The sequence below is a fragment of the Drosophila suzukii genome, chromosome 3 (assembly GCF_043229965.1).
Source record: "Drosophila suzukii chromosome 3, CBGP_Dsuzu_IsoJpt1.0, whole genome shotgun sequence".
Classification (NCBI taxonomy): domain Eukaryota; kingdom Metazoa; phylum Arthropoda; class Insecta; order Diptera; family Drosophilidae; genus Drosophila; species Drosophila suzukii.
In genome coordinates, this window is record NC_092082.1 from 31,746,978 (window position 1) to 31,772,855 (window position 25,878).

Consider the following 25,878-nt stretch of genomic DNA (forward strand, 5'->3'; position numbering starts at 1 on the left):
AATAGCCTTAAAATTCAAAAGGAACACATTGAAAAACAAGGAAGAACGCTATAGTCGAGTACCTCGACTATCAGATACCCGTTACTCAAAGGGAAATGGAGATATGCAAGCAGCAAAGCGAGATTAAAATGCGCCACCTACCGGCGGTATACAGATGTTAGCGTTATGGGCGTTAGAGTGGGCGTGTCAAATTTATTTTTGGATCAATCGATAGGTATTGACGACACCAATACATTTCAGTTTAATTTTTTTATCTAGCATGCAAATTGTGGGCGTCACAGGTTTTCGTGGTTTGTGGGCGTTAAAGTGGGCGTGGCAAACTTTTTTTTAGGTCAATCGATAGGTTTCGATGAGAACAATACATTTCAGTTAAAATTTTCTATCTAGCATCAAAACTGTAGGAGTTACAGTTTTGGGCGGTTTGTGGGCGTTAGAGTGGGCGTGGCAGTCTACTGAAACAAACTTGCGCTGCGTAAGAAGCTCAGGAATCTGTACGCCAAATCTCAATAGCCTAGCTCTCATAGTTTCCGAGATCTCAGCGTTCATCCGGACAGACAGACGGACAGACGGACAGACGGACAGACGGACATGGCTAGATCGACTCGGCTAGTGATCCTGATCAAGAATATATATACTTTATGTGGTCGGAAACGCTTCCTTCTGCCTGTTACATACTTTCCGACGAATCTAGTATACCCTTTTACTCTACGAGTAACGGGTATAATAACTATTTTAAAAATCAGTTGAATTGGAGGGTTTTTATTATGATCGAGACTTTGAAACATGTAAATGAAAATTATTATTATTATTATTATTATTATTATTATTATTATTATTATTATTATTATTATTATTATTATTATTATTATTATTATTATTATTATTATTATTATTATTATTATTATTATTATTATTATTATTATTATTATTATTATTATTATTATTATTATTATTATTATTATTATTATTATTATTATTATTATTATTATTATTATTATTATTATTATTATTATTATTATTATTATTATTATTATTATTATTATTATTATTATTATTATTATTATTATTATCATTATAGTTTGTAAAAAGTATATTTATTACTTTAAATTTTATTTAAGTAAACATTGTACAAAAATATTAATATTAAACTTAATATAAGATTAGGTAAACATATAAATAAAAATGAATTAAATAAATCATTTGTTATAATACAAAATGTCTTCCTTATTTATCCAGCTAGTCTTTGAAAACCCCAGCCAATTAACCAAAACTTTATTTCCTTTTCGCCTTACAACTTTTTCAACTAGTTATACGCGTTACTCGTAGAGTAAAAGGGTATACTAGATTCGTCGGAAAGTATGTAACAGGCAGAAGGAAGCGTTTCCGACCCCATAAAGTATATATATGCTTGATCAGGATCACTAGCCGAGTCGATCTAGCCATGTCCGTCTGTCCGTCTGTCCGTCTGTCTGTTCGTCCGGATGAACGCTGAGATCTCGGAATCTTGAGATTTGGCGTGTAGATTCCTGAGCTTCTTACGCAGCGTGAGTTTATTTCAGTACAGTGCCACGCCCACTATAACGCCCACAAACCGCCCAAATCTGTGGCTCCTACACTTTTAATGCTAGAATAAAAATTTTAGCTGAAATGTATTGTTCTCATCAATACCTATCGATTGACCAAAAAAAAGTTTGCCACGCCCACTTTAACGACCACAAACCGCCCACAAACTTAAACAAATCGTAAATATGAACGCGGATATCTCGGAAAATATCAAAGATAGAGAAATGGGATTTCAGATTTAGATTCCGTAGGCTTGAGCGCATCGCATGTTTGTTACGCGAATATGCCACGCCCACTCGAACGCCCACAAACCGCCCAAGCCTGTGGCGCCCACAATTTTCATGCTAGATAACAAATTTTGCAGGTTTTTTGGTGTTCCATACCCCTTGTAATCACTCGTCTTCGTTGAAAGTTTTTCGAGATGGTCCGTGCAACTCATTTACGATTTATCGGCAATGATATCGGTTTTGTTACATATTTAAATATATGGTCCTCAATGGTTTTAATATTTTCCAGAATTTTGGCAAAAATTTGGTCAGCGCTGTCTGCCCTCTTATTATACAATTCAATTTTATTTTCTAAGCTGGAAGTTTTCGTGAGTCGACGATTAATATTTTGAGTTTTAATTTTTCTTAAATCTTCTCCCAACTTTCCGATGCTCTTATCAGTAAATTGTTTTGTTCCTAGATCATCGTTATCTGAAGGGTTAGTTCCGTTTTTGATACGATTTTTTTGAGCGTTTAGATTACTGTCCTCGTCGATAAATAATCCTTCAGTAGACATAACTCCTCATTTCAAATTTTCAAATTTTCTTTCAAAACAGAAAAATGTCCAAACTTGTCGATAGACATGATGTTTATAAATGTAAGACATATTTGCACTTCCTATTTATACCCATTAAAATATAATCCTTTTCTCACGCAATTCCTCTAGTATTGAAAAAATTTCATTTGAAATTAGAGAGTACAGACCAGGAGTCAGATCACAACTCATTCCACTAGAAAATGTTATCTTTTTAATTCTTTATCTCCCAATGTTAATGAATTGTTTGCAGTTCGTTTAGGTTTATAACCCATATCCGACACATTTCCTCTGGTCAAATTATTGATAATAAAATCTTAATTATAACTAGTGTTATTATCTTCTAGCTCTGCATCCACACCCATATCGGCCTGTTGGGTATTTATTGGTTAATGTCGTCCCTTCTTCTTCACTCTTTTCCGTCTGCATTTTTCTTCTTTTATATCTTTCTCTATAATCGTCTGTGACAAGAATTCATTATAGGAATCACTCCCATAAACACCCCTCTAAAATGTGAGATATATTTCATAGGAAAATGTTTAACGTCGATATTTGATAGTGGTCTATTGGGTAGCACACAGAGAAAAAAAAATACCAAAACTGGTCATCAATCGGGTATTTTTTCATATCAATTTTGATCCCTTATGTTGCCATATCATATTCATATTTTCGAACATATGACATTGATATTTTCGAACATGTCAATTTCGTATTTTTCATACCAGATTGATATGAGCACATATCAAAGTTGTGACCAAATTGTGGTATTTTTTAATATCCAACTGATATGCTTTCATATCAAACTGATATGCTTTCACATTAAACTGATATGCTTTCATATCAAACTGATATTTTGTCAAATCAATTCGACACTTAACTCATACCCAGCTTTATATTTAAATAATTTTATTGAGAGAAACAAATTTGTAGTTTTATTTAAAATTTATTTTCATTCAAAGTCTTATGTTACATATAAAAAATAATTGTAACCTAAAATTACTTATCATAATTAAATAAACTAAAATATTTTTCTTCTTATCATTTTAAGACCAGTTGGTGTGTAATATACATGAATTGTTGGGCCTTCAAATTCGTTAATATTTATTATCTTAGTATTATTTATAAGTGAGCCAATTTCATAGGATTGGTAATGCTCATTTAAGCTGCTCACAAAAAATTCTTTTGTTGTGATGTCACCTTTTCTTTATATGTTGGTGTCGTATCCCCTGCGCAGACATCAATGTGCTAAAATTTGAAATTATTACAACCTGTTATGAAAATATTAAAAATTAAACTTACTTGTGATCGCTTCCATTTTTGGAGCATCTCGCGGAACTCGGATTTCAGACCAAGATGTTCTCTCTTGGAAAATATTAAATCAAGATCGGAAGCACTAATGTACTGCAGCCTTTGGTAGTTGTATCCACACTCTAGGAATATATTGCAAAAATAAGTCTCAACTAATAATGGCTTACACATGTATATATATATATATATATATGTGATTTATAAAAACCTAAAAGCAGGTCAAGCACAACCAAATTGACCTCGTGGTCCGTAAGGAATTGAAGCAAAAGTGGATCCTCCATGGTACTTCGTCAAACTAATGCACAAATAAAGTAATTTAGTTAAAATTATACATACTTACCAAGTAATTACATTTATAAACACCTTAAACTTTTCTTTTGTCACGTTTTACACTAAAATTGACGCAGTAAATAAAAGTGGGACCACCGCATACGAAGCGTAATTATACCGTTGTACACAGAATATACACAAAAAGGACGAATTTACAGTCATACTATTTTTTCGAAGACTTTTCGATATTACGTTTGATACGAAATCTTATCAACTTGCTAAGTATTCATATCATTATGATACGGATTCATATTAACATTTGAAGTTGATATGATTTCGTATCAAATTGATATGAATTCGAATCATTTTGATATGAAAAAATTGATATGTGAAAATTGAGGAGACAATATCAAACGGGTATTGTTCCGTTTTTTTCTCTGTGCAGAGAAATTAGATATAATCCTTCTCCTACAGCAACACTTTCAATTTTCCTGTTGTGACGTTTCTTCTCCTCCTTATCTTCTTTAGCGATTCTCGCGTTATTAATTGTTTTTGTAATTGCTCAACTACCACTGGCTAAACTACCAAGAGCGCTGAGGGCTGTCAAGATCGGCACGATTGGTAGAAAACGTCCAATTTCGGGTACGTTAACTACACGAGGTATTTTTAAATTTTTCTTAGAACCCGTTGATTGATGAATTGATTTACGTGCAACTTTAATTGCACTCATAATGTCTAATGGTTTTGGTTTTTTTAAAGTCCTAGTAGCAACATTAATAACAGTCGAAAGGTTTGTCTTCTTTATTTTATTCTTCATTATCTTTTTCCTCCCTTTCTTTTCCGTTTTATTCAAGCCCATATCAAATTTTTTCTTTTATTTTATTATACTTGTATCAAAGTATGCTGCTGCTTTTTCACCAAGACTGCTATCTGGTGCCTTGACACGCGACCGGGCTTTGTCAATTAACATGGAGTCTGCCCTATATCGTTCATTCAATGCCTTGTTCTGAGAACATGCAATATCGTGCTTTTTGCAAGCTTCATACAATGTTTATTCATTTACTCGTTCCACCAATATTCCCGGAATATGGGCTTCAAACGGCAATGTATTGAAAAGCTTCTCGAGAAGACCACCACCGTGTTTACAATTCAAAATACGACTGAAGCGATGATGAAAACGTTTCCCCATTTTATTGATGTTTAATAATCACAGATTTTTCAATGAATGAGGTACATTAGATTGAAAGATGCGTTTAATAGGCCAAAATCAAAAAATTGTAGTTAGAGATATTAACGATGACAACGAAAAAAATCTACCGCCACGACATATTGCTCTCTTACCGAACACAATATGGGCTCTAATTGTTGGGCCTTTGATTTGCGGTAAAACTAATATTATGTTTAGTTTAATAGAGAGTCCCAATGGATTAAAATTCGAAAATGTTTATATAATTTCAAAAAGTTTATATCAATCTAAATATGAGTACTTCGAGAAATGAATCAAACCGAGTAAAGGAATGGGATATCATACATGTTCCCATAATGACGGTGTACTAGACCCCAGTGAAGCTAAAAACAATTCCATTATGATATTCGATGACGTAGCTTGTGAAAAACAAGATAACATAAGATCTTATTTTTGTATGGGTCGACATAAAAATATCGACTCTGTTAATTATGTGAAACATATAGTCATATACCTAAACGTCTGATTCGTGACAATGCCAACTTTATTATAATGTTTAAACAACATGATTTAAACATGCGGCATATATATCGGGACCATATTAACACTGATATGAGTTATGAAACATATGTGAAAATTTGTGAAAAATGTTGGGAGGACAAGCACGGATTCCTATTAATTAGCAAGGATAACGAAATGGATAACGGAAGATACAGAAAAGGATTTGATCAATTTATTATGATTTAAGGAGTAATTTCAATATAAAGCTTGGTTAGATACTTACAATCCCACAGTTTATCAAGAGATTTCAATATGTCTAGATCACTTGCATTACCCTTGAATGGAAATAGTTCCATTATAAATACAAACTTTTTTCCTCCTATCGAATTTAATGGTCGATATGAGTGCGCTTTATCGACTTTAAAATGTATAATTCGATTTCAAAAATGTATGAAAAAAAGAATCTCGTTCACATCGGTGGCAATGCTATTACAATTCACCGATTTCATTTTCAATAAACTAAAGGACTATAACCTTGAAAATAGATTTAAAATTCAAAGTAATAATAATACACTTCAAGTTGAAAAAACTACCATGCGATAGTCAGTTTACTTTAAAAAGGAACGATCGGTTGGACAACTGTTTGGTTTCCTACGAAAACCTATCGATCAGATCAGGCCGTGAACATACGTTACATGAGTTTGGCATTAATGTTCCGCCTGGGTATAAAATGACAGTGACACCACAAAACCTAATTTATTTACCAATCGACTGTGACGAAATAAGCACACTATCTATAAGCATAGTTGATCAAAAAGGTGATTTGGTGAATTTACGTGGTGAAAACGTATCGATTCGCGTGCACATTCGGTTAATAGAATGATTATTTATAATAAAAGACGTCCTCAGCGAAGCAATACTAATTGTAAAGCTGTAGAAGGAGAATCAACAGTAAAAAGAAGCTCACTTACTTTAAAAAATAAACTATTTTTAAAGTCGTAAGTATAAGTACATCGTATAATCAAACATTTAATATAATAATTGTATGGCTTACTTTTTGGATGAAATTAAGTACGAAATAAATGGGTGTGAGATTGATAAAACTCGATAGGTCGGTATGACTACAACCCTAAATAATTATATATCTCTGGATAATCTTCAAAGTCAAAATCTGTTAAGTTCCAGATGGAGCAGTGGAGACGAAATTTCTACGGGACCCCACTTTAACTTTTCTGTACCATTAAAAAATTTGTTGTGATTTGCTGAGGATTATAAAAAAGTTTTGTTAAATTGTAAACACGAACTAGTGTTGATGCTAACTAAGAATCTTGGTGATGTGTTTGAACAAACCAGAAATTAAAAAACTTTAAAGAGGAAATGACGAATATAACCTGGAAAATTCCCCACGTAACTCTAAACGATTTTGCAGAAATCGATATATTAAAAGTGGTGTAAACCTACCAATCGCATTCCAGAGTTGGGATTCATATGTTAACCCCAAATTGGGGTATGGAAGTCACACAGCTGGAATGTGAAATTGTCGGCTAACCGCGAAAATCCAAGATTTGCCATAATTCGATTTACACTAAATGGAGAACTTATCACAAATAACTTATCAAACTTGAAAGTTCACTTGAATTCTGAGTCATATCCATATGATAATCTGAATGTTGATTTTAGTAAGAATCAGTATGCTCACCTATATGAAATGTATACAAGATTTCAATCTAGTAACTTTAATCGTGAATCACCACCATCTTTGACCCCAAATTAATTTAAATTTAAGGCCCCTATTATTGTGGTTGATCTTTCATATCAAAACGAATCAGTGAAAACTGGTCCTATTGATGTGAGAATATTAATAGAAGTCAAGTCATGAAAATACCCAAGCTTACTGTCTCCTCATACATGACCGTTTAGTTGAATATAACCCATTAACCGGACTAGTACAACGAATTGTTTAACATTAGTAAAATGAAAGATACTGTTTCGATTGATGTTCAAGTTTTCTTTGATAGTAATAATAATTTTATTCTAAAGGAAATTGGAATTGTATTCGAAAAAGATCCAAACTTAAATAATAGATTTTTAATAGAACCACCATATGATTTTACTTTGCTGAATACAAAATTTCGATAGACTGCAATTTGGTTAACCAATACACATCACAACATTTTTTGGAACAATGGAGAAAAAAGTTTTCCACAAACTCGAAAGTATCTAAGGACAATAACAAGCGGAAAACAAATTATTTGTAGAGGTGTGGAAAAAAAACGATTTCCACAGACGTTTTTTGGGAGTCGTCAGCTCATTAACATCGAGGAAATGGGCTGTCCGTCATTAAACATGTTTAAAGGAAACCGGTTTCCCTATTGCGAAACACACCTTAAGGGCGGGGATTGTGCTCTTAACAACCCCCCAACAATAAAATAATTTTTATACATCATTTTAAAGTTGAGACTAGATGTGTAAAGACCTACAAGAAAATACAATTAACAGGAAGACTAAGCCAGCCTACTACAGAGCACGTTTATTAACGTTAGAATCCCTGTGGGATAAATTTAACTCCGGAGATTATCAAATAAATAATTTCCTTAAAGGAGTCACGTTAGAACAAGACTATGTTAGCAATGAATTTTTTAATAAAATTAAGCAACTGGTTGAGAATTATAAGACAGAATTCAACAATCAGTTGTCTCTCTTGGAAGCGGATGTTACATCCATCGCATCATCAGAAGAGGACATTGAAATAATGTCGATGTTCAGAGAACAAAGGGTGGTGCTTGATAGTTTAGAGCGCATCATGAATAAAATAACTGAAGAAACAAAGCAAAATTTTACCCCCGTCCTTACACAATACTGAAATGAAATAAAAAATATTTATGTCCAAATTTATAAAAAATTTAAGGACCCGAAGGAACTTGGATATGACGACTTCAGATACATGGCAGCAGAAGATGCAGTCATAAAGGTACAAACAGAAATGTATGTAAAAAAGGAAACAACAAAAAGTTCTCCAACAAATGCTGTTCAAAATGCATTACATTATCCAAAAATAGCTATACCCAGATTTGATGGAGATTATTTAAAATGGCAACAGTTTCATGATATATTCAAAAAAATGATTCATTGATCAACGTTACCCACTATACAAAAAATGTGGTACTTAAAGACTAACATAAATGGAGAGACAGAGCGCCTAATTCGCCATTTATCGCTAACTGAGGCAAATTATTCAACTGCGTGGAAAACACTTGAAGAACGTTTCTACAATAAAAGAGTATTAAGTAATACTTTAATTCAAAAATTATTGGATCATTCAATAATAACAAACGATTCCAAAACAATTAAGTCGTTGCATGATAATGTTAAGGAAACATTTTCTGCTCTCAATAACATCGGCATAGAGACAGACAAATGGGAGCCACTTCTACTCTGTCTTCTAACAAAAAAGCTTGATCGACAAAACCACTTGTTGTATGAGCAATCCGTTCAAAATACAAGGCAAATTCACCCTTTAAATGAATTTCAAACTTTCTTGAACAAAGGTTTCTCACTCTTGAAGCCATTGGATCAGAAAAGGGAAAAAAACAAAATATATATGCATCAGTTGAAGCTAAAACACAATATAACTGTTTCTTTTGTAAGAAACCAAAGCAGAAAAGAAAAGAAAACCCCTGCAGAACGTCTTAACTGGGTTCAAAAACAAAAATGATGTGTTAAATGTCTAAGCCAAAATCACCCGTCAAAGACATGCACAAAGAGAGATTGCTTTAAATGCAACAAAAAACACAATACCTTGTTGCATTTGGAAACAAACCCGGACCTCTCGGATAGTATCACGGCCGCATCAGCAAGTGGAAAGCAATCCAGTTATATTCTTCTGGCGACTGCCCGAGTAATTAATCAAGGAGTAAATGGACAAAAGGCAGAATTCAGAGCCCTGCTTTACTCTGGATCCCAAATTAATGCCATTTCCAAAAGGGCAATTAAAATGCTCTCACTAAAAACCACAAATTCGATGCTGAAAAGAAATGGCACTGGTGGAAAATCTCAGGCTTCCAATGCAAGGATCAACGTTCAGCTAAAGTCAAAACAAGGCGATTTTAGTTCACGGCTTGAAGCAATGGTTTTGCCTCACACGGTCGCTGATCAACCAACTTATACAATTTCGACTGACAATTCGAAAATACTAAAAAATATTATGTTGGCTGACCCTCAATTTGGAAAACCTGAAAAAATCTTCTTGGAGCCGAGCATTACTTCAATATAATGCAAGCCGAGTGAATGAGCTTAAGGAATGGACTCCCCAAGCTATAGAATACCAAACTTGGATGGATTGTACCCGGGAAAATTTCTGAGAGAGCTCCTACATCATCAATATGTGCTGTACTCACGCAAGGAGAAAAGGTTGATGAGCAACTCGATAAATTCTGGGAATTGGATCATTTTCAACCAGAGACAAAATGCTATTCACCAATGGAGAAATAGTGTGAAGATCACTTCCTTCAGAACATTCAGAAGGCTCAAGACTTTAGACTAATTGTTAAGTTACCCTTTTTGGAGCACACTTCGGCGCTGTGGAGAGTTGTTACATTGCCACGAGGCGGTTTTTATCGTTGAAGAAACGATTGCAAAAAGATCAGGCAATAAAAAAAGGATACATAGAGTTCATGAAGGAGTATGAAGCTCTTGGGCACATGAAGGAAGTTCCTTATATACATCTTCCGATGTCCCATTACTTTATACCGCATCATTGTGTTCTCAAACCCGACAGTCAGACAACCAAATTAAGAGTTGTATTTGACGCATCTGCAGTGACATCTTCCGGAAAATCACTGAACGATTTAATGCACAAAGGTCCTACAGTGCAAAACAGTTTAATGTCAATACTGCTTCGATTTAGAATGCATAAATATGTATTCACTGCTGACATTGAAAAAATGTACAGGCAGATTTGGATAAATCCAAATGATCAACAATATCAAATGATCGTCTGGAGAAATGATCCGTCAGAAAGGTTTAAGTTTTATCGGTTGAAAACCGTCACTTATGGCACAAAGTCTGCACCATATCTGGCAATAAAATGCATGGAATATTTAGCAAGCAAGAATGTGCAGAAATATCCTATAGGATCGTCTGCTCTTAAAAATGATTTTTACGTCGACGACTGTATCACCGGAGCTGATACAATTCCAAAGGCCCTTCAAATTCAAAAGGAGCTTAATCACATACTATTAAGTTCGGGATTTAAATTAAGAAAATGGTGCGCAAATAGTAACCATCTTCTTCAAGGATTGGATAAGGAAGATATCATTCCTACCGTACAATTTGAAGATGCTGCCTTTGCGGACTGCAGCATTAAAACCTTGGGAATCACTTGGAATCCTACGATCGACAAACTCTGTGCAAAAGCACAAAATGTGACCATAGGCAAAATAACAAGACGCGATGTGGTTTCAGAAATATTCAAAATATTCCATCCTCTCGGACCATTTTCTCCAGTAGTCATAAAGGCCAAAATATTCATGCAAGGCGTAACAAATGATAAATTTGAATATAACGAAAAATTGACAACGCAGTTACAATCGGAATGGAAGCAATTCCGGGAAGATTTATGAATGTTAAATGACATTAAAATTCTCCGTCATGTGTTTGATGGAAAAATACCGGTATCAAAGGAGAAACATACGTTCGTCGACGCTTCAATAAAAGCGTATGCTGCAGCCATTTATCTTCGTGCAGTTCACAAGGATAAACGAGTGACTGTAAAGTTATTATGTGCAAAGTCGCGTTTGGCCCCAGTAAATGCGATCACACTCCCGAGACTAGAATTGAAGGCAGAAGTTTTAGGTGCTCAATTAACAGCGACCATAAAGGAACAATTGTCGCTGGTTTGTCAAGAGAGAGCGAAACATGATTTTATATGCTACAAAAAACAAGAAATGTTCTCTTCGGAAACTAGCTGCGAAATGCAGATGTTTCATAATAAAACGGATTCTTCTTTTAAACTAATAAAGGCAGAAAGACCGATAGTTTGCCTAAGAACACATGCTAAAAATCACTGGATCTTAACAAACAAGATCCACGCTAACATTATCTGCAGTTTGTTTAGACGGAACCTCCACTATAAATTTATGAGGTTCAGGAATAATGGTTGCAAGACCTGGATTCACCATTCGAAATACCTTAATGACAATTACAAGTCAAGACATATTGGAAACCACATTAAGTACATCGTATGCTCGCTTTGGAGAAGGAGAACTCACGGAGAATTTACGACCTAATTCAACAAGATCTACCTTTACAAGTTTAATGGAAGACCCAAACCATAAATACATGGAGTTGTATCAACGAGAGGCTCAACTCTTGCCTCCCAATAGTTTTAAATTACTACATAATCTTGAGACTATTGAACATCATCATATTGCTATTTATATTGCATTAGTTTTTATAATAATCATTGTTGTAATTCACTTAATGAAGAAATGGCGAAAACCTAAAAAACAGCCTTCAGCTAAATCAAATGCCGCCCACGCCTGTATATAGAGACGGTTCTTCGATCCAGCCCTTCACGATCAACATTAATGATTGTTGAACATTAGTTCATTTAGCAGAAATTCGTTCGCTGCTGATAGCTACTTTAACCTAAATAAATAGGTAGCTGATATCTTGGTCTGCGCACATCTGCATATGATAAACGGGTCATAAACCATATGCATCCACCCGACGGACGTGTCTTCACACCATTTGGTAGATATTATTGCTTATTTAGGCTATTCTCCTGTAATCTGATAATAAACCATGTTGTCAATTTGTATCTAGACTAGACCTAAGTAAATATCCTTGTAACCCCAAATCATGTATATAAACCCGGATCCATGCTCAATAAAATCAGTACGAAAAGATATCTTGACGTATTCACTTCTCCGCAGCCCAATTTGTTCTGTACTTTTTGCGGCGACTATTGCCACTGGTTCTGTACTTGAGGCACGCAAAAAAACCTTTTCAGCAAAACCAGATTTCGATAGAAATCCTACAATATAGTTGTCCGATCCGGCTGGTTCCGACTTATATACTGCCTGCAAAAGAAAGAAGACTTTTGAGAAAGTTTCAGGAAGATAGCTTTAAAACTGAGAGACTAGCTTGCGTTGAAACGGACGGACATGGCTAGTTTCAAACTTCTGACTGAAATCATAATAAAACCGTCCAGCCTGACAGTGGTACCAATTTGCTCGAACTTTAAAATACCAAATTTCTAAGTAGCTATCGAAATATTGTGTTTACGAATTATTTATAGTACGGTACTTAGTATTGTAGAACAAAACTAATTCCTAATTCTGGTAAAAATTTCATGTTAAAAAAGTTGTAGTTATTAAGAAAATGTATAACAACATGCCTCCTTTGCAAAAAGGTGGTAGCACTGTCATGGAAAACGTCCTGCTCTTTGCCGGATAAGATGCCGGCTATGAAGAAGAATAAACATGCAAGTAAGAGTTGACAATTTTGGTCCTAGCCTCTCGAAGTTTTTGTCTTCGCAAAAACTCTAGAACAAGAATTCGTTCAGATTGTATTTTGGATTGCTTTTAAAATTCCTGACAATTTACAAATGCAAATAAACCAATTCAGCAGCGGCAAGCAGCTGTTCAGGGCTGCAGTATGTAGCCTGGCGGGTAATTCAAATTTTGTATTTTTTTTCTTTTTTTTTACAATATGCGCTTTAAAGTATTTTTTTTGTAATTTTGCAAATAAAGTACAAATTAAGTTTAAAACTTATTGAAAAAGGGTCAAAATAAGTCAAATGAAATTCGATAATTATTTAATATTCGATATTTAGTGTATTTATCCAGACCTGGAAAAGTATCGAATTTCTGTGACACCAACGGTTTTGATGGGTTGGTTTCCAAACCAACCGTCCCCAAATCCGTCGCCGGTTTCTGTGAAACCCCTGATTATACCCTATACTACTTGATTCTTCTATAAGGACTGCAATACTGGGATTAGACATGCAGATTCGAATTCCTGCGCAGCGCAAGTTTGTTCGTCAGTGTGTCACGCCCACTCTAACGGCCGCAACCCGCCCAAAACTGTGGGCTCTACAGTTTTAATGCTAAAATAAAAGTTTCAATTCCATTGCATTGATCTCGTCAATACCTAGCGATTGACCTAAAAGAGTTTGCCACGCCCACATCAACGCCCACAAAATACACTTAATCATAAGTATAAAGGCGGATGTCTCGGAAACTATTAACGATAGAGAATTGGGAAATCAGATCTAGATTTCGTGGCCTTGTACGCAGCAAAGCTCCCAACAAGCCGGACAAAACCTGTATCTCCCACAATTTTCATGCTAGAAAGAGACTGGGATGCCACGTTTTCTTTAGTAGTATGAAAATAAGTTTTCTGGGACAATTAGCATACTAAAGCCCCTCCTCCCACCCCCCACATTAACGTATGCGGCCTTTAGGACAATTAGCATAATCCATAAATTAGCTGATTTTAATGGGCTTTGAAGTCAACAAAAATGCCACGATCGTGTCCATAAAGAGTATTCTAATTGCCCCCATCGCCCCCACATCCCCATGTGACAATATCCCATCATTATGAGCAATTAATAGTCACGTGAGAAAGGTGCACGTAAGAAAAGTAGCACAGCCATAGTATCCAAAGATTGTTATCTTAGAGGAGATTTTCCCCATCGCCACCACATCCCCATGTGACAATAATGATCATGTATCCTTCCCCTCATTATAAGCAATTAATAGTCGTTCACACAAAGTATCCAAAGATGAATATCTTAAAGGAACATGTCCGATTATGTTGGGGAATAATGTTTCCTACGATTGTAAAACTAATTTAGAAAAATAAATAACACCAATAAAATAAATCTCACAAGTTAATGATTCTCAGATGTGGATTATTTTCAAACACACATTTTTATCCCGGCCCAGAACGTTTAACTGGTAAATTGTCTTAGATTCTCTCCTTTCCAAAAATGGGTTATAAACATGTCACAAAAGGGATTCAAGCAAGAGCTACACGAACATGCGCACCTGTCCATTACCTGACGGCAATAAAAGGGATAAAAGGGAAGCCTGAAGGCGCATGCTCATTAAAAAGATCATGGACCTCACGCCAACGACCTTATTGCTGACGACTAGCTCTAACACGTCTCATAATAGGGGTTCAAATGACGATTCCACAACAACTCGCAAGTAGCCGATATATCTTAGTCACCTGTAATTTTAACTCGAAGTAAAAAGAGAATGGAGACTTCGCGGGCAAGGCAAGAGTGCCGCGTGCAAAAGCGGATAACGGAACTCCACCGGACTTTGGGCTCTCCCGTGAACTTTGGACCGGGAGAAGAAGTGCCACATCTCGGCAGTGGAGCAACACACAGGCGTGCATCGATTGGAAGCGGTACGTGAAGGACAAGTGGGTCAACCAGGAGGAACGGACTTTGGACCCGAAGTGGAGAGATCCAGCGGGCCATGCGCAAAAAGGAAATAACGAAGAGCGCTGGCAGCTGGTTCAGTCGATCACGGGGAGTCAAACCTTTAAGATCAGTTAAAGTACCAAGTTAACAGTCAGTCAAGCAAGTAATCTACGAGGGAGTCACAACCAAGCGAGTCGTCGGGAGCAGCACCGTGGGAAGCATACAAGGAGCAAGATCGCCACGTCGAGACGTTCGGGATTAGGACATCAGGAATATCCGAATTGAGACACAGGTGGCTGAGTTCTGAAAGGCATCATGCGGCTAAGTCAAGGCGTTTGTTTTCTAACTTTGTCACGACCATACCCTGGCGAGTCGCCCGGCGGGTCTGTCAGAGATAAGCAAAAGAGTCCTACGACGAAGAGCCGTCAGCTTGGGGAGGAAAGTTGTCTGCGACCCAGCGTACCTTGCCCGACCAAGCAGGACCTGGCGTGACGGACGAGCGGTAGATCGATTTGCGGTTTCAAGAGGCGGCAGCCTGGAGAGCCCTGCGATTACCGGCGAAGTTCCCGAGCAGCAACCGCCCAACTCCCCGAGTGCCAGAACGACAAGCTACTGGTCAGGAGACAGCGCAGAGGACATCGGCAGTGACGCCAGCAGACATTTCCGGCAGCCACGTTACCATCGCAGCGCGGAGCTTCTTGGGGAGCGCAGGAGCGTCCAAGACGTCACGTATTAGGGTGAAGCCGGGTGGAACGTTCGTCTGCGCTAGGCGTTAAGCAAAGTGAACTGCTGGCAGCTTCCTGGCGGCAGCCTTGACTGCCAGTGCGATCTGAGCAAGAAGCTAGCGGGACCGTCCGGGACAGAGCAAGGGAAAGGTATTGCCTCGAAAGGCGTCGGTCTGGAGAGCAAGGCTTGTTCACCCTAGTCTGAGAACGGTGACGCTTCCCTAAGCCCACAAGGCCAACTGTTTGCGAGTCTAAGGCGCAACAATCGACCCCGAGGCAGCGCGTCGGCAAGCAAGCAGAGGCGGCCAGCGGAGCCGAGTCAACGCGTCGACAAGCCAGAAAGAGGAGCGGCAGCAGCCGGCGGAACCAGAGCCAGGAGATACCGAAGCCAGCCCAGCCACACACCCGCTGTACTAATACTACGAGAATAAATCCCACTGTTACCATTTGAACCCTTTGTTTTCTCACTGATCTACGGGGCAGTCACGTCATATAAATTTGGTGGGACGAACACACAATCTTCTGAGCTAGCCGCATGAATCTCGTAGCGAGCAGACACAAAAATCAGTTCGTTACACGTTTCCGATCCTTCTTTTCCTAATATCGTTTCATCCATTATGTAAACAGGTTTGGAATTGTATTGCATGCTTTAAACCCTAGCCACACCCACTACTGTAAAAGATTTGACTTTTCAAATGGTTGCCCCAGATACCAACAATGTAAATTCATTATGATTTTCCTTTTTCTTTTCTACGCAATGTACACAATTTTAAAACAGGTTCTGACCTCCCTCTGTAATGGCATCCTCTATATATGATGGACGTTGATGCACTACGAGCAGTACAAACAAGTGGCCCAACGACACCAAGCACGTGCTTGTTACACGCGGGGCCCTTTTATCAATTTGGGCAAAACATACGAGTTCGCGAGGAAGATACAAAAAACAAATAGAGACGGGACACAAATGAAAATAAAGGAAGCATCTAAGAATGAAGCAAATGAGTTAAAATATTAGTTTTTAATACCGGGATAGAAGTTGAAGTGCAAATTAAATGATAAAGGTTGTTATAATTATTAGATGTACATCTTGGCAAATTTAGGGGATAATAATTTCGTGTTAGTCTAACAGGAACATTGAAAGTTAGGCGGTTTACAAGTTCTATAGAATCAATATCACCTCTTATAAGATTTTGCATAAAAATAGTACCAAGCATTGTTCTACGATTTGCAAGGGTAGGTAAATTAAGCAATAGTAATCTACTCTGATAGGAAGGTAGCCTTATGTTTTGATCCCAGTTCAAACTACGAAGGGCAAAAAGAAGAAATTTTTTTTGTACCGACTCAATACGGTCAATATGCACTTGATATTGTGGACTCCAAACCGAAGAACAATATTCCAAAATAGGACGGACAAGGGAGGTAAATAATAATTTGGTTGTATAAGGGTCATCAAATTCTTTTGACCAACGCTTTATAAACCCGAACACTCATGGCCTTGCCGACAGTGGACATTATGTGGCAGTCAAATTTAAGTTTTGGGTCCAGAAGAACGCCTAAGTCATTAACTGAATTTATACGGTCGAGTGGCGTATTTTGAAGAGAGTAACTAACAAAAGTAGGAGTACCCCTATGAAAAGTCATAACGTTGCATTTAAGGCAATTCATATTTAAAAGGTTATACTCACACCATCCCTGAAAACAATCAATATCTGACTGTAAGTTGAAACCCGACGCTATATCATTATGTGATAAACAAAGCTTAACATCATCAGCATACATTAGTACACGAGAGTGTGTTATGATAGAGGGAAGATCGTTAATAAACAAAGTAAACAGCAAAGGGCCCAAATGACTACCCTGAGGCACTCCAGATGTCACATAGATCAGTTTTGAGGCAGCGTTCTTGAATATAACCCTCTGAGTCCTACCATTCAAATAACTTGAAATCCAAGTTAATAGATTACATGGAAACCCAAGCTGATTTAATTTGAATAAGAGAAGAGAGTGGTTGACAGAGTCAAAGGCCTTACTAAAATCAGTGTATATAACGTCAGTCTGCATTTTATTCTTAAATCCATTTATTACAATAGATGACAATTCCAGAAGGTTGGTGGTGGTCGATCTTCGCTTAACAAAACCATGCTGACACGGTGATATTAGCGAGGAACATAAATGTTGCAAATGAGAAGTAATAATACGTTCAAATGCTTTAGGAATTGCCGACAATTTAGAAATACCTCTGTAATTCTGGGCATCCGCCTTCGCACCCTTTTTGTGAAGTGGAATGATAAAAGAGTCCTTCCAGATAGTAGGAAAAACTGACGATGAAATAGACAAATTAAAAAGTTTAAGAATCGGTTTACATATGGTTGACGCACAAAACTTAAGCACACACCCGGGGAGTCCATCAGGACCGGGAGAATAAGTTGGCGTTGTTTTTTCTAAGTCTCTTACGAGAGAAATTTCCGTAATTTCAGGGGTAAAGATGCAATTTGCCTTATTTAAGGGATTAGGGTAGTTAGAATTTGACCAAGCAGCCGAACTATAAGTAGTTTGGAAAAACTCGGCAAATAAATCAGCAATTTCAGAATCCGTCGATGCCTCCATTGAGTTAAAACGTACCGATGAAGGCAATGCTGACGACTTACGCTTGGCATTGACAAAGTTATAAAACTGCTTCGGATCATTTGAAAATTCAAATTTACATCGACTTAAATACATAGAATAGCAATGACTATTGAGAACATTAAAATCCGATCGAGCCACCACATATTTCGAAAAATCAGATGGCTTACCCGATTTCTTATACTTTTTATAAGTGTTTGTCTTAAGGTTTTTAAGTCTTTGAAGCGCATTGGTAAACCAAGGTGGTCTGTTTGTCTTTGAAAGAAACCTATCAGGAACGCATTCATTAAAAAAGGTATTTAACACTATATAGAAGTGTTCAGTGGCACATTCAATATCCATACAATTGTACAATTCTGTCCAATTATATTGAGAAATCATGTCGTTAAGTTTTTTATAGTTACATTTTCGGAAACATCTCACTTTAGTTTGAGAAACTAAAGGAGAGAGGGTATCAACGCATGGGAGGCAGATTGTCAATTCCATTGTTGGATGATATCGGTCTTCAGGTACAACAAGAGCGTCAATTCTAGATACCGTGACTTCAGACGGGTCTGAAACAAACACAAGATCTAGTTGTCTATTTAATGAATTCCGTATAAAGCTTACTGCTGTAACGATAATTCTAGAAGACCATCAACAAAATCATGGGCGGATAGAGGTATAGCGACTAGTGAGTCAGTAGGAGGAGACCAAGAAATATCAGGGAGATTAAAGTCACCCAAAACAATCAAAAGGTCACTGTTAGAAAGAAGGGATAGAACAGATTTTATCGCAGACAGGTGGTGCTCATAAATTATTAAATCAGAGCCAGGTGGAATATAGGAACATGTAACAAATATAGAGAATGATTGCAAGGAAACTTTCACACTAACAAATTCAATTTCATTAGGAGTATCAGAGTGAATTCTCTCGGATGTTAGGCTAGTGCTAACGGCAATCAGCACACCGCCTCCCCTACGTGAGGGGCGATCGGTCCTATAGGCATTAAAATTGTTTGACAGAACTTCATTGTCAGATATCTCTGGTTTCAGCCAAGTTTCCGTAAAAGCCAAAATATCAGCAGTAAACGCAGAGGAGTCAGCATAAAGCTTGGGTAGCTTCATATTTAGTCCCCTAACATTTTGATAAGCCAAAAATAAACTTTTTAGTTTTTTGCAGTTTTTTTTTCCCTTAGCAGCAGATTGCACCTCACTAAGCTGAGAGCCAGAAACGGTAACTTCTGTACCTATAGGTACGGTCGGCACCGTAGCCGGCACTGAAGGTTTTTTTACCACCCGACTTCGAGAAGCAGTGACTTCACCTAAAACAGCTGTATCCATAGGCGCAGTAGGTTCACTTACCACAGTGTCAACAGAGACTGCTGCAGCCACCAAGTTCGAATTTGGGGTGGATACCGTGACCGTATTAACTGCCGCTGAGCTGGTTTTTTTACGTTTAGGCGACTCAATTAGTAATTTTATATTATTAAATTGGGCACAAACGGAATTGAACCCCTCATTGAGCTGTTTAAAGGCACCAGAGAGATTCAAAAGGCTGTCTCGAGTCTGCTTCATAAAGCCGCTCATCTCAACAACCATTTCCTTGCAGGATCCACATGACCACATGAGTCCAGAATTCTGATCAATGAAGTCTTTGACTCTACCAGTAAATCCTGCGCATTTAACGTGCATTATCGACTCGCAGAGCCAGCAGAAAATAAAAGGGTCTTTAGTTGAAGACGAAAGAGTGCAATTTTTCTTAGAGCAGACAAGAGCCATTTTAAGGAGATTAAATAAAATAAAATAATATATGAAAAATACCTCGAGTAAATTTGGCACTGGGATCAAATTCCAAAAACAAAGGGGCACAAAACACGAAAAAAAATAAGAGCGCGAGATCGCGTAATAATTTAAACGTAAGAGAGCACGAGAGAAAAAATCTTCTATCGATTGAGCGTTGCTTGTGGGACACTGACAACTTTACGCAGGAACAGTTACAATGTAAAGCAAGCAAGAGAGAGAGAGAGAGAGACTAGAGAATAGCACACCAAAAGTCTGCCAGAAATTTGGCAGGTTCAGAGAGAGTTTAAGTTACAGTTGTAATATAGAGCGGGAGAGAGAGTGAGAATCGAAGAGTTTTAGCAAGTTTAGTGAGTATAAGAATTACACTAACAAAGCTAGTAGATTAAACAAATCTAATATAAATGTTAAAACAACTATAATCACTGGGAGATCTAGTAAAAAACACTAAACACACTAACCCAGCGGTTAGACTAAGCTTTGTTAATAAACAAACACAAAACACTCGCAAAAAATCACAGAATAGACAAAAATTCAGAGCACAAGAGTAAACACAACATTTCACAAGCGACGCTAAATCGTAATGTAATTTATTTTCGTTTTATTTCTGATCTTTTACTAACTGTAGGTTATTAAACTCTTTCATTTTTTATTGGTAACCCCAAATCCCAGATACTATCTTATAACATGTAGCTAGAAGAATATAATTAAAGATATCAGACGCTTAAAAACAAGATTTACGTACATTTCAATTTACCATCTGTAATTCCAGGAGAACCGTTAAATATTTTGCAGTTTAATTTTCTAAATTATTGATTGATTCCCGATGGTGAATATCAATTTTTAACAAGCATGGCCGCCAACTCCATCCCATTCAGACACATTTACTCCTAAATTCAAAACTGGCTTACAACGTCATAGAACTGACTTTAAAGTTATCTGTAATGAACAATATATTTACGTCTCTTTCCTTCTAATCAATATTAAAAAGTTTAAAAAAGTGGCTATGGAGTAAAATTCATATAATTAAATTAGGAGAAATCATTAAGCTAACAGAGAGAAATATATTATCATTTTGTTTTGTATTAATATCACTAGAATAATAGGTAATTCTTATTTTCATATTTTTAAAATTATTTATTTGTTATTAATTTATAATTATTTATTCATTATTCACATTAGAAGGAACTACTATTTCGATAGTAGTGAACTGCTGTTAACTAGTATGTTTTTATTTTGTTATCGCCGTTCTATGTTCACTTTTTTTACCTATCGTTTGGCAAAACTTTTTTAACGATGTATGGTCCTTTGTACTTTGGCACAAAATTTTTATTTTACCAATTGTGGTGCCAATGTTTCGCATTACAACAAAATCGTCTTCTGCGAATTCTACATGATTTTTGTGACTTTTCTGAAAATATTCCTTGCTTCTTTTCTGACACTGTTTAATTTTATCTGAAGAGTTTTTACGGACATTTTCTAAATCACACTGTGGTATATCATTTCTATCATCTAAGTATTCTGTTAATGCGTCAATATTACAACCTCTCTGCTGAACTCCAAGTAACAACACTGAGGGTAATTCTTTCGTAGTTGAATGCATTGAATTATTAATGGCCTTAACTAAGAGTTTGCTCCAATCCTCGTGCTTAATTGGTTCAGTTATCTTGGCTAGCATCGCTTTTACAGTCCTATTTATTCTCTCCACCTGGCCATTCGCTTGAGGTGACGCAGTTGCTACCTTAACGTGTTCGATATTATTTTCTAATACAAATTTTTCAAATTCTAATGACGTAAAACATGTACCTCACTTACTATTCTACGTGGTCGACTGAAATATTGAAAATATTTCGAAAAACAATTGTTAACTTCTTTCGTTCTCGTTGAATTTACCGGAAAAAATTTAACGAATTTGGTAAATCCATCAATAATTACTAACAAATGTTTCTTTTTCGATATGACTGAGGGCAGTGGTCCGAAATGATCTATATGTATTGTATCAAAAGATATTGGTCGCTTGGGTACATTATGTAGTGCTCGCTTATTCGCATGTGTGGGTACCGTAAACATGATACAGTTTAGACAATTTCCAATAAATGCTTCTATTTTAGATTTCATGTTCGGAAACCAATAATGTCTCATTATTTACTTTCAGCATTTCTCAGTACCTAAATGGCATACATTTTCATGAACTCTTCTAATTATATGGGATTCCATTTCAGCTGGTACATATAACAGTTCAATATCATTCTCACCTAATCTACAAACAATTCCATCATTTAATATAAAGTTCTTCACAATTCCAAGTTCTAATTGTTTTTTTAATTTTACTATAATACTATCCCTATTTTGCATTATCTGAAGCTGAAGATTAATGTCGCCGCTGTCAATTACTGAAACTATTTGATCTTTGTTGTCACTTTGCTGAATATTCACTACAGGTTCATATTCAAAATTCTCATTAAAGGCTGAAGGGTATCTACATAATGTATCAACATGTGTCATATATTTTCCACTACGATGCTTAAGGGTATAATTATAATTGGCCAATTTTAAAGCCCATCTGGCAATACTTGAGTTAAGGCGTCCTTTTCCTAGACATAATACTACTGCAATACAATCTGTTACTATATTAATTGGAATTCCTTCTAGGTATATTCTAAATTTTCGTAATGAGTAGACTACAGCTAATGTTTCCAATTTGAAGCTTTCATATCTTGCCTCTAATTTTGTTGCTCTTTGTGAAAAATAGGCTATTGGGTGGAACTTGCTATCATCCTGTCTTTGCAATAAGATTCCAACAAATCCCTCGCCACTTGCGTCGCAATGCAATTCAGTTTCTCGGTTCGGGTTGTACAAAGATAGTATAGGAAATGAAATTAATTTCTCCCGAAGATATTCAAAAGTATTGATGCAATCTTCACTGAGTTCATACTTAGCGCCTTCTTTTGTGAGCTGTTGCAATGGTTTCGCTATTTTTGAGTATGCCGGAATAAATCTCCTAAAGTAAGAAAATAATCCTAAGCATTTTTGCATTCCATGGCGATCTTTTGGTATCGGAAGATGTTTAATAGTTGATGTGTGCTCATAATTTGGACTGATTTCTTTTCCACTGAGTGTGTACCCTAAAAATTCAATGCTTTCGTAAGCGAACTGGCATTTACTTACTTTAATTTCTAATCGGTACTCTGCTAAAATTCGTAATACTCTTCCTACCGTCGTAAAATGTTCATTCAATGTCTTCGAACCTATAGCAATATCGTCGATATAGACTACTACATTTCCTTCGCGAATCAAAGGTTGCAGAATACAGTTAATAAATCTCATGAATACTGCGGGTGCATTAATGAGTCCGAAAGGCATTCTTGTGTGGAGGAGGGTGTTACAATAGCTGTATACTGCACTGAACTTTCTGCTACTTTCACTTGGTGGTATCCACTTTTCAAATCTAAAAGTATAAAATATTTATTTCCTTCTAATCTCTCTAAGCAGTCATCTATGAGGGGAAGCGGGTATCCATCACGAATGGTTATCTTATTAAGTTGTCTATAATCTACACAGATACGCTTTTCTCCTCTTAACAAGTACAATAGCATAACTATAGAGCGAATTGTTTTCTCTTATGAATCCCTTCTTCAATAACTCACGAATTTTTAAATCTACTTCTTTCTTTTCCTGATATGAATGTCTTCTTGGCACAGATCGTACAGGCTCTTCCGACTTAAGTCTTAGCCTCATTTCATAGCTATGTTGGATTGCTGGGATTTTGGATAAACAAGTAATTTAATCTTATTATTTCATTAATCTCGCACCTATCCTTATCACTTAACTTCGGGTCAATGTCAATACTTTCATCATCCTTAAATACATCAATACTATATATGTATGGTATGCTATCATCACTATCTATTTCACTCTCATTACATAATTTTTCAAAGCTTCTACTGCTTTTCAATGGGTCACTGTCTCGATATGTTTCAATATTCACTAAACTCTTCAATGGTTCACTGTCAATGTTCAATCTATTCAATGATTCACTGACTCGATAGGTTTCATTATTCTTGAATAAATAAAATTCTACAATTTCTTTTATTTTATCCTTAGAAATCAATTTTATTCCAAATTTTTCCAAAAACTTACGTCCTAAAAGAACATTAGTTGCAACAGAGTTGTTGGGTACAACAAAAAATGAAATTTCTTCTTCTATGTTTTGAAAAACAAGTTTAACAAATATTGTTCCGAAAGATTTAATCTTAAATTTATTAACTCCACAGTAGTCCGTCGAAAACAATACATCGCTAAAGTTACTATAAGGAATCGCAGCGTGCTGAAGGCGTGCGGAGGGATCCACAACGGAAACAGGACCCCTTCTCGCGTTTCGACGCAGTGCACGATGAAGCGTAATGCCCATAAGCGGAACAATTACAGCAGCGTATTGTGTTCCGCTCATTTCCAGAATTTTCTGCGCGGTGGGAAAAATTTTGAGACTTCTTAATAAGACTTGCATACTTCCGAGCCAACTCTTTCAATTGTCCGATTGTTGTTGCTGAGTACAATAGGGCGCTATTGGCTGAACGATCACGAAAACAATCAATGATGAACTGGACTGTCAATTTTTCGTCGATGTTAGCACGCATAGCAACTTCCTCCATAAGAAGTATGTATTCCATAACGGTGTTCTTCGCAGGGTTGAAAATCGTTTCCCTTAACAGCAATTCAATATCAGCAGTTGAACTGCCATGACCAAATGTTTATAGAAAGTTTTTCTTAAATTCGTCGTAAGTACTCGATCGGTCAACACGCACAAACAAGTCCGCATCTGTGCCCGGTTTCATAAGTATTCGTACGCAGCGCAATTGAAAATTTGTACACTCATTAACATCTCTCTCTCAAAATCCAAAATCCACTTTAGAGCTTCCTCATTTTCAGTGGCAGAAAACGGGACCATGAGCTGCTTCACCATTCGGATGTCATCTGTCGTCTTGTTGTTGTTTTGCATCAATCCGGCCAATATCTTTTTCTTTTCAGCCACCCTTATGGCGGCGTCAAGCAATGCTTAATCTTCTTCCAATGTGTTTTTCGGGATATCAACCGCTTCTTGGCAACCGGCATCCAACGCAAGCTTGCGCAATTGCCTTAAAGTTGCACTTGCTGGGAACAAAATTTCATTGGCTTGTAGCCACTCAACCATTTGTTTCTTGTCCATTTCAGAATGGCGTCGTACGCGATCGCAATTAAGTGGCTGAACTGCGCGATACCTCGATTTTTTTTTCCCACCATCGATGTATCGCGTTTATTTAACTTCACTAGTTGCAGGAGCGTGGTTCTTCTTCTTCTTTGAAGCCAAAGCATTTAAACACGCTTCTTAACAAAAATCAGTGGCTGCTGGATTAAATTTTTTGTGGTACAAAGTCATTAAGAGCAGTTTTCCAAAGAATGGATTATCTAAACTTGTTATTTTATTTTTTATCAAACGTTTTCTTTGTTTAATTCGTAATCAACAACAATTCCCGAGGAACGGATGTATCTTTTGTTAATCTCGTTATATTCATTATAATCTCAAGTAGTTCTTAACTTTATTTAATTTATAATCAACTATATCAATATCATGTAATTCCCGAGGAACGGATGATCTCCCTTTTGTTAATTTCATTATAATAATTATAATCTTAACTGGTTCTT

At 36.5% G+C, this 25,878-nt stretch overlaps 2 protein-coding genes across 2 annotated transcripts in view; one reads left to right on the forward strand and one right to left on the reverse strand.

The window, feature by feature from the left end:
• LOC139352732 (endoplasmic reticulum aminopeptidase 1) overlaps nucleotides 1-25,878 on the reverse strand; it is a 524,301-nt gene that overhangs the window by 212,431 nt on the left and 285,992 nt on the right. The window lies entirely within an intron of this gene.
• Nucleotides 8,094-8,492, forward strand: LOC139353148 (uncharacterized). The gene has a single exon (XM_070996528.1). It carries the CDS (start codon nucleotides 8,094-8,096, stop codon nucleotides 8,490-8,492), a length of 399 nt encoding a protein of 132 aa, XP_070852629.1.